Below are 10,749 nucleotides of genomic sequence, written 5' to 3'. Positions count from 1 at the left end.
TCTCTGAGGGATGTTACAGCACCATCTGCAGCTCAGTAAGACATAATCACATTGATTTCTGCCTGTACCACATTAGCGTTACTTTGCTACTTAAAAACATGAATCTTTAAGTAGTAAGGGAACTACTGAATGGAAGATCAACATAAGAAATCTCCATTAAAACAAAAACATGACTGTACTGCTTGTTTTAATACAGTAATATTGGGAATCAAATAATTTTTTGAGGAGAAAAATAACTGTAATTTATTTTTTTAAATCATGTAGTGCAAAACAAATCTATAGGGATAGAAGTCAAAATTTTCGTTACCCTTGAGGGTGGCGGTAGTACTTCGAGGGTGCTGATAGTGTTCTGTGTCTTGATCCGGCTGGGCTGAGTGCATGTATTTGTAAACATTTGTTTAGCTATTACCCCAAGATTTGTACACTATATTATATGTATTTTACACTTTAATAAGAAATTGAAGAAAAAAATTAGGTCTTACCACAATTGGTTATTTTAATCTAATAATATCATCATGTCCTAAGATAAAGGCTTCAAAAACCTTGTGACATGCTTAACACCTTATCTGAGAGTCTTTAGGCTATCTGAACACGAATGTTAAATCTCATTAAACATTTTTAAAATTTTGATATGAAAGATGAATTCCATTTTTATTTCAATTAAATTCAATACTCAGATTCCTCTAACCTCTTCAATGCAAGCTAAATAATTTATTGTGGAATACACATTCATCGTGGCACATTTAGTCAATATTGAAACCAAATGTATTGCTGCTTCAAATACATAAATGACCACCAGAAAATGGTTTGTGCTATATATAGTGTTGTGTCCATCAGGCTTAAGTTATTTTCCACCAAAGCACATTGGGAGATACAGACTCGGCCTACCAGGGGCCTGTTTAATCTGTGCCCTCAGAAGGGCTTGGAAGTGATTTGGGGCTTCTACATTTCCATAAAAAAATGCTGGAAAAAAAAATTTAAGGCTTCTTTTTAAATACCATCTGAATGATTCTTCCCACTTTGGTTCATATAATCATTGCGTTCTTACTCTTAAATTTCAGGCAGTTCCTTTTAGTCTTGACAGTGTTGCAAATTCCATTCACTCCTTATTTTCTGAGGAAACTCCTGTTGTTTTGCAGTTGGCTCCCAGTGAGGAAGTAAGTGATAAAAGCTTTTAAGACATCTTTAAAAATAAACTTTTATGTTTAAAACTTTATTATGAAATGTAATTTTATGAAAATGTAATACTAATTTGTAAACAATGTTGTCATACCTCTGTGTATTGGAATTAATCTGTAGAATGTGAGTAACTTAAAATTTTCTATTCTTCTTACAGAGAGTGTATATGGTAGGGAAGGCAAACTCAGTGTTTGAAGACCTTTCAGTCACCTTACGCCAGCTCCGTAATCGCCTGTTTCAAGAAAACTCTGTTCTCAGTTCACTCCCCCTCAATTCTCTGAGTAGGAACAATGAGGTAAGTGCAGTTATTCAACAAATACACGAATATCATTATTAATTTCCCTCTTTTTAAAAAATCAAGACAGGGTCTTGCTCTGTTGTCTAGGCTGGTCTCAAACTCCTGGCCTCAAGCAGTCCTCCTGCCTCTGCCTCCCAAAGTGCTGGGATCACAGGCATGAGCCACTGTGTCTGGCCTCCCATTCTTTATACTACTTAAAATTTTGGTATTTTAGAAAATGAAAAATTGTGCACATTTACTGCTGGGGTAGAGTCTTCTTTAGTGTAATTTTCTTAGGACTCTCATGAATAAACTGATCCTTTTTGTGAGTTGAGCTGTGGTAAATAGCATCATATTTTAGCACAAGGGTTGCCACCTATTAATTCAAACAGGCCAGAGGTCATAGGATCTACTTGGTGACTGGTGGAGCTGTGTGGATCTGGTAACTTGGAAACCATTGTTCACTGCCTCTGCTCATGTGTTGTCATATTTTCCCATTCATTCTGGACATTGCAGTGGAGGGAGCCACCTCTACTTTTGACTCCTGTCCTTCAACTTCTCCATCTGCTTATGTACCCTCTTAACCATGTGGCATGCCACCTTCGAGGTGGCCTCCCCCCCTTATTTACTGTGGGTGACCAGGGCCATCATCTTTTATTCTCTGATGTGGAAACTATTCAAGGGAAGTGAGCAAACTGGGCCAATGGTAGGATCTCATTGCAGAGTGCCAGGATATCCTGATGCTTTGAAGGAAACCACTGGAGAACTTGCTTTATGGTTTTGTCAAAAATATAGCTATTGAGTGGTAGTCACTCTGCTAGGGAATGGCTATCACCTTTTTGTTAGGAAATAATGTTTTATATGCATTTTCAGTTGAAGCAAACATACCAAATGGAAGATAATTACATAAATTCACTTATATGATCAACATTTGTAGTATCTTGTCCCTTATTTGATAAATGGCAAATAAAGATCTCTGATGCACATTTAAAAGAATGCTATTTTTTTGGGGGCTCTCTGAAGGTTGACCTGCTCTTTCTTTCTGAACTGCAAGTGCTACATGATATTTCAAGCTTGGTAAGTAGGCTACCCTAATTTTTCAGTTCCATTTATTTTGGTTTCTAGAGAATCCTTGAATGATAGTGAAGCCAGTTGAAAAGTTTGATTAAGTATGCCCTAGATTTATGATCCCATGAAAATTGAAAAATTAGTGGCAATATTGGGAATTGTGAACACATCCATGTTATAGTCAAATTATTTTGCATTTCTCCTTTTTAGGGAGAGACAGCATAGCCTCCAAGAACACAAGCCTGGGCGTAAGAACACCCCAGCCGTAGTCCTAACTTGGCTGTTGATTTCTCGTCAGACTTTAAGACTTAATTTTTAGCTATATCTTTGGGTCGAAAATATAAATAATAGTTTGGACTAATAATGCTGTCAGTCAAGTCAAAAAGGGTTGAAATCTGTCTGAAGGGTATTTTTTTGGTGAATGATTTTTTTAAATCATCATCTTGTTACGGAAATAGAAATTCTTACCTGTTTGCTGTCTTCTGAAATTGTTTTCCAAACTTTTCAACAGGTGTTGGTTCGGGGAGTTGGGAAGTATAGTGCATTCCTGGGATCAAACTGGTCCAGCCATCTGTTCTTTCGTACCTTGGCCCACACCTGAGTTTTTAAAACTGAGGAATTTTGTTGAAAGCTTTTATTAAATATCCAAAGAGTCTTGTACTGCTCCTAAATGTGAGATTTGTGTTGGATTTATCAGAAACGCTTATTCAAGACAGTTTCTTTTGCCACCGTTTTAGACTATTTGCATGTTGTGGTACACTGGTATGGTTTAGTTTAGCCTAGTTTAGGCATAAAACTTTAACTGGCTGTGTTTGACATCTTTCATCTTACTTTGTCCACTACCTGTTTTGGTTGGTTTGTTCTCCTAAGCTGTCTCGTCATAAGCATCTCGCCAAGGATCATTCTCCTGACCTATATTCACTGGAGCTGGCAGGTTTGGATGAAATCGGGAAGCGTTACGGGGAAGACTCTGAACAATTCAGAGATGCTTCTAAGATCCTTGTTGATGCTCTGCAAAAGGTAAATATCAATGCGATCTGAGAAGTAGAGTATGAGCGTTTCACTTTTTGCCTCTTAATGGAAAAATCTGCTCTGTTAAACACTGTTGATTGAAGACTTACTTGCCTTCTTCGGGGCTCCTCTAAATATGTTGGCCAGGAATGCAGTAGGGTCAAAGATGTATATTGATATATTTCTTCCTAATGCTAGAAAGAACAGCGCTAGGAGAAGTTACCTCACACAAAACTTTACAAAATTATTGTGGTAAAATATATATAACATAAAATTACCATTTTGACCATTTTTAATTGTACAGTTGAGTGGTGTTCAGCACATTCACATGTTGTGCAGCCATCACCATCTTCTATTTCTATAACATTTTTTATCTTCCCCAACTGAAACTCTGTACCCCTTAAACACTATGAGATAACTGAAGTAGAACACCCAGCACAGTCCCAGACACTTAGTAGACGCATAATCAATACTAGTTCCCCTCTGCCGTTGAAATCATTCACCGGCATCCTTTCAGTGAGGCTTCATATTTTAATCTCTGTGGATGTTTGTGATTAACCGGAGACCACTTAGGAAGGTTTCTTCATTTTTCTTTCCAACTTCTCTTCCTCCAATTTATATGCCGACAAATTCCGTGTCTTCTTAAAGTAATTTTATTTTGAACATTTGAATATATGTTAAACATTCAAATATATGTTAAACATTTGAATATATGTTAATACTTTTCTGTATAGTTGAGCATAATCAAAACCTTTAAAACTTGCTTATTTTAAGATGTAGTGTATTTCATGAGCCAGGAGGTAAGTGTACATTGTTACTGTAGTTGCACGAAAGCTTTACAAATAATTTTAATAAGTCTGTTTGACTCATTGCATAAAATGATAAGTAGTGAGGTAATGCATATGTTAATTAGCCAATGTGGACTTAAGCCATTCCACAGTGTATACATATTTCAAAACAGTATGTTGATGTGATAAATATATATGATTTTAATTTGTCAATTAAAAATGAAAAAAGTACACATTTGAGATTCCCAATAATGTTAATAACTAACTTGCAGTTTGCAGATGACATGTACAATCTTTATGGTGGAAATGCAGTGGTAGAGTTAGTCACTGTCAAGTCATTTGACACCTCCCTCATTCGGAAGACAAGGACTACCCTTGAGGCAAAACAAGCGGTGAGTATAGATACTGCTTTAAAACTGTAAAATCAGCTTTTTATTAAAAACAAAAACAAGTCCTTTATCACCTATGGGTGACATGAATGAGCAGTCAATAAATCTGAAAAACAATTTCAGTTAAAATATAAGCTGCTTGCTCACATAAGTATGTGTATTTTGCCTGTGATAATCAGTTCTTTGGGGTTATAATCAGATAATGCAAGAATTTGAGTTAGAGGTAAAAGTAAATCTGTCCAAGACTGTAATTCAAATGTCAGTACACACAAGGAGACATCAGAAGTTAATGTGGTGCCAGATGCGTGGCGTGCACCTGTAATCTTGGCTCCTCAGGAGGCCAAGGTGGGAGGATTGCTTTAGCTCAGGAGTTTGAGGCCAGTCTGAGCAAACATAGTGAGAACCTATTTTGAAAAAGAAGCGAAGGTGTGTGGGAATGGTGTGGTGCCCACATCCTGTGGGCTCTGCTTTTCTAGGAGGCACATTGTCTTTGTGGCACAGTCCCTTACTTACTGAGATCCTCCATGTGCCCCTCTTTATAATTTTCATTTACCTCAACAGTTTTTTGGGTATGGATCTTGCTTCAATTTTAAGCATTTAGAGGGTCAGGATTAAGCATTCCCATGGTTACTGGCCATGGTAAAACACATACGTATGTACACATTTACATACATACGTATATACTTAAAGCTGCAGCAGAACCTAGGGAGGGTGATGGGAAAGACTAGTGTAGATACTCCCTAACATCCTACTCCCAAGAACATTGCTTAGGGCTGGCTGCATCACTTGCAGCATTTTAGATATCCTGTCAATTACATACAACCCCGCTTCAGACCCATTTGCAGCCCCTACCCTGCTCAGTTTTACTGACCTCAGTATGGGACTTAGAGTCAGAAGGTTGAAGCCAGTGCCTATTTGAGATAGTCTAGTGATGACTGGTTTGAGATTGTTTCTTTCTGAATTAAACTGGGGATGGAAGGACTTCTGTTTCAGACAGCATGTCAGGCTAAACAACCCCCCAAAATTTCCTACCATAAAACATCTAGAAATGCTGGATAAAAATAGACCTTTTAAAAAGTACACAGTTTGGGCGGGGTGCAGTGGCTTAAGCCTGTAATCCCAGGACTTTGGGAGGCTTAAGCAGGAGGATCATCTGAGGTCAGGAGTTCCACACCAGCCTGGGCAACATGGTGAAACCCCGTCTCTGCTAAAACTATAAAAATTAGCCAGGTGTGGTGGCCGGCACCTGTAATCCCAGCTACTTGGAAGGCTGAGCCAGGAGAATTGCTTGTACCCTGGAGGCGGAGGTTGCAGTGAGCCATGATTGCGCCACTGCACTCCAGCCTGGGAGACACAGCGAGACTCTGTTTCAAATAAATAAAAAACTTAAAAAATAAAAAATAAGAAGTACATGGTTCAGCTCGAAAGAAAGGGAAATTCTCTTACAGAGTAAATAAAGAAGAGGAATCTGAATGTGGTAAGCAGGCCACCCTAAGTGTGTTTGCCAGCCGGGTAACCAAGAGGCCTTTGGTGCCTTGTGTGTGGGGAATGGGAACGGACACCTCCAGATAAAGCTGGGGACCCTGAAAGAGCTGTGCCCACAGCGAGAGGGTAGACTGGAAAACAATCTGCCTGACAGCAAAGGGAAATAGAAAGGCACCTGGGCTCTGGGTGGCCGGCACATATGTTGACAGTGGGAATGCCTCCCAGAGAATTTTTTTTTTTTTTTTTAGATAGGGTCTCACTCTGTCACCCAGACTGGAGCGCAGTGGCGCAATCTCAGCTCACTGCAGCCTCTGCCCCCCAAGTTCAAACGATTCTCCCATCTCAGCCTCCTGAGTAGCTGTGACTGCAGGTGCGCACCCCCATGCCCAGCTAATTTTTTTGTATTTTTAGTAGAGATGGGTTTTCGCCATGTTGCCCAGGCTGGTCTTGAACTCCTGGGTTCAAGCCATCTACCTGCCTTGGCCCCCAAAATGCTGGGATTACAGGTGTGAGCCACCACACCTGGACCCCCCTCCTCCTCTCCCTCCTTCCCCTCCTCCCCCTCCCCCCTTCTCTTCTCCTTTTCTTTTTCTTCCTTTTTTTCTTTTATTTTCTATCTTTTTTTTCTCTTTCCCTTAACTCCATACTAATGCTCTTACCTACTTCATAGAGAAAAAGAGGCCTCAACATGAGGTTTCTTTTTTTCTGAGACTAAGTCTCGCTCTGTCGCCCAGGCTGGAGTGCAGTGACACAACTCTTACTGCAACCTCCATCTCCCGGGTTCAAGCGATTCTCCTGCCTCAGTCTCCCCAAGTAGCTGGGACTACAGGCGCTGGCCACCATAGCCAGCTAATTTTTGAGCTTTTAGTAGAGACAGGGTTTTATCATGTTGGCCAGGCTGGTCTCGAACTCCTGGCCTCAAGTAATCTGCTCACCTCAGCCAACCAAAGTGCTGGGATTACAGGCATAAGCTACCGTGCCCAGCCTATGAGCTTTCTTTTTAGGGTGATAGAAATGTTCTAAAATTTTGGCAAGGACTGTGAACCCACTAAAATTCATTGAATTGTACACTTAAAATAGGTAGGAAAAAGAACCTGTTTATCAGAAAAAAAAGGAAAGAAAGAGGTCTCCATAGGTGTGAAATCCTTTAACATTTGCCTCAGCTCTGAGTTCCCTGCAGGTAAATACGCATGTCTGTGTACCCATTCTCTCCTACAGTTGAAATCACACTCTTCCATTAGTTTAAGGAGACAGTTAGGAGTTTAGGGAACATTTACTGAGTGCTGCAACATGCCAGGTGCTGGGGCTGTAGGGACAAATAGATCTCGGTTACATTTTCTTTTTCATCCTCACTGCCAGGCACCCTGCCCCGATGTCTCCCACCTCATTTGGCTGCTGCCTCCTAACTTGTCTGAACTCATCTGACTCTCTGCTTCCCAGCTGGCTCCTCCTAAATCCATCCTACACATTGTCATCAGTTATCTTTTTTCTTTTTTCTTTTCTTTTCTTTTCTTTTTTTTTTTTTTTGAGACAGGGTCTTGCCCTGTCCCAGGCCGGAGTGCAGTGGTGCAGTCATAGCACATTGCAACTTCAAACTCCTGGGCTCAGGTGATCCTCCTACCTCAGCCTTCTGAGTAGCCAGTTCTATAGGCTCGAGCCACCACACTCAGCTAACTTTTTATTTTAATGTTATCTTTTTAAGACAAACCTGATCATGTCACTCACTTTCTGCCTAAAGCTTGTCAGTGGCTCCTTATTGCCCAGAGGCTCATGTCAGATTTTCTGTAGCTTCCCTGCTTCTAGCTTCACCTCCTGCTGTGTTCCTACTTTTAAAATTCTCTAGCCAGAATGAATGATGTTTCCCAAACAATGCCTTTGTCAGAATGAATTCAGTTTTTCAAACAATGTTTTTACACAGCTGTGTATTTTTTAAAAAATGTTAAGTGGATCATACATACATAAGTATATAACATATTTAATACTAGTAATTTAATAAAGATAATAACACTATATAGCTCCATTTTCACATGTTCATAAAGAACTAACTGACACCGCATAATTTATAAAGGAAAGAGGTTTAATTGAGTCACAGTTCCCGCACGGCTGAGGAGGCCTCAGAAAACTTACAATCATGGCGGAAGGTGAAGGGGAGACAGGCACCTTCTTCACAAGGCAGCAGGACAGAGAGAGAGAGAAAGTGCCACACTTTTAAACCATCAGATCTCATGAGCCCTCCCTGTCATGAGAACAGCATGGGGGAAACCGCCCCCGTGATCCAGTCACCTCTCACCAGGTCCCTCTCTCGACGCATGGTGATTACAAATTGAGATGAGATTTGGGTGGGGACACAGAGCCAAACCATATCAATAGCTTAAGAGAATGCTTGCTCCTTTGACGCTTCCTATTTTCTCCCTCTACCCTCCCTCATCCAGCGGTAACTGCTGTCCTGGGTGTCATGTTAATCATTCCCTTAATTTTCTTTACAGATTGACTACATTTGTAATTTGGCCTTAAACGGTATTGTTTGGTTTTCCCTGTATTAGAATTTTATATAAATGGAATCATACTATGTGTATTTTTCTGTGTTCTTCATTCAGTATTCTTTTTAAGATTCACTCAGGCTGACGAATGTAGCTGTAGTTATTTTACTGTTACATATTCTGCTGTGGGATACACCACAATTATCCATTCTGTGATGATTTTTTGTTTTTTTGAGGCACAGTCTCACTCTGTTGCCCAGGCTGGAGTGCAGTGATGCAATCTCAACTCACTGGAACCTCTGCCTTCATGGTTCAAGGGATTCTTGTGCCTCAGTCTCCTGAGTAGCTGGGATTACAGGCACCTGCCACCACACCCAGCTAATTTTTGTATTTTTAGTAGAGACAGGATTTCACCATGTTGGCCAGCAGGCTGGTCTCAAACTCCTGACCTCAGGTGATCTGCCTCCCTCGGCCTCCCAAAGTGCTGGCATGACAGGCATGAGCCACCACGCCTGACCTTGTTGATGATATTCTTACACATGTCTCTTGGTACACATATAGAAATTCTCCCTAGTGTATGGACTTACTGGATCACACGATATGTACACCATCAACTTTATTAGGTATTGTCAAATTTTCCCAAGCAGGTGGACTGGTTTATACTTCTACCATCAGTGCAAGTATCTTCTCCATGAAGGCACTCCTTCTTGCTTCCTCCTAGTATAAGTAGCTCTTATGCAACTTATGAAGAAATGTTTGTTAGACAAATGAGTCATAGCCACTAGACTAGACTAGTTTCCTGTCTTAAAATTCTTCCCTCTTGATTTTTCTTTTTTTTTTCTATATTGTAGAAGAACCCAGCAAGCCCCTATAACCTAGCATATAAGTATAATTTTGAATATTCTGTGGTTTTCAACATGGTACTTTGGATAATGATCGGCTTGGCCTTGGCTGTGATTATCACCTCTTACAATATTTGGAACATGGATCCTGGATATGACAGCATCATTTATAGGATGACAAACCAGAAGATTCGAATGGATTGAACATTCTTTGTGCCAGAGTTAGAAAAGGGGGCTGGAAATTGGCTGTTTTGTTAAAATGTATCTTTTAGTGTGCTTTAAAGTAGACAGTATACTTTATTTTTAAAAAATCAAATTTTGTTCTCTATTTTGTGTGTGCCTGTGATGTTTTTCTAGAGTGAATTATAGTATTGATGTGAATCAAACTGTGTGGTGTAGATTCCGTAACATTCTTGAATATTATGATATAGCCATTTAACCTGATTTCATTCTATTTAATGAATTTGGAAATATGCACTGAAAGAAATGTAAAACATTTAGAGTAGTTCATGTTATTTATTATGGAAAAAAATGCACTGAATTTATTAGACCAACTTATGAATGCTTAACTTCTTTACACAGCATAGGAGAAAATCATATTTGGGATATTGATTTGTAAATGTCTTAATTTGATGTAAATAACTCTGAAACAAGAGAAAAGGTTTTTAACTTAGAGTAGCCCTAAAATATGGATGTGCTTATACAATCGCTTAGTTTCGGAACTGTATCTGAGTGACAGAAGACAGCTGTTTTTTAACGCTTTTCTGCAAGTTTGTTGACCCACATGGTCTAGTATGGATACTAAAAATACTACATTGATCTAAGAAGAAACTAGCCTGTGGAGTATATAGATGATTTTAATTATACACACAAAAATCCCTGAGGGACATTTTGAGGCATGAATATAGAATATTTTTATTTCAGTAACTTTTCCCCCTGTGTAAGTTACTATGGTTTGTGGTACAACTTCATTCCATAGCATATTAAGTGGAAGTGGGTGAATTCTGCTTTTTATGTTGGAGTGGACCAATGTCTATAAAGAGTGACAAATAAAGTTGATAATGATTCCAAATTTGTGTCATGGCAGTACTGCATCTATTTTATATTATAAAAGCTGAACAAAACCGGCTTTTCTTTCTTTTCTTTTTTTTCACTTCACAATTCTTTTATGACTGGCACAGGGTTTTCTTTCATCAGGATTGGCCGTTTTGTTGTACAGATGATTTCATG

General features: G+C 39.4%; 1 protein-coding gene across 1 annotated transcript in view; it reads left to right on the top strand.

Moving 5' to 3' along the window:
• The window catches only part of ATP6AP2 (ATPase H+ transporting accessory protein 2), a 22,318-nt gene extending 11,727 nt beyond the window's left edge, over window positions 1-10,591 (top strand). The window contains exons 4-9 of the mRNA XM_017516988.1: window positions 1,062-1,157; window positions 1,337-1,474; window positions 2,480-2,533; window positions 3,395-3,544; window positions 4,596-4,715; window positions 9,529-10,591. Of these exons, the coding sequence (XP_017372477.1) occupies window positions 1,062-1,157; window positions 1,337-1,474; window positions 2,480-2,533; window positions 3,395-3,544; window positions 4,596-4,715; window positions 9,529-9,723 (753 nt within the window). The 3' untranslated portion in view covers window positions 9,724-10,591. The remainder of the gene's footprint in view (window positions 1-1,061; window positions 1,158-1,336; window positions 1,475-2,479; window positions 2,534-3,394; window positions 3,545-4,595; window positions 4,716-9,528) is intronic.
• The last annotated feature ends 158 nt before the right edge of the window (window positions 10,592-10,749 follow it).

This window comes from Cebus imitator, unplaced genomic scaffold (assembly GCF_001604975.1).
Source record: "Cebus imitator isolate Cc_AM_T3 unplaced genomic scaffold, Cebus_imitator-1.0 Scaffold613, whole genome shotgun sequence".
In the NCBI taxonomy this organism is placed as follows: Eukaryota; Metazoa; Chordata; class Mammalia; order Primates; family Cebidae; genus Cebus; species Cebus imitator.
The sequence above is the reverse complement of the archived record's forward strand: the minus strand, read 5'-3'. Positions and strand labels throughout refer to the sequence as shown.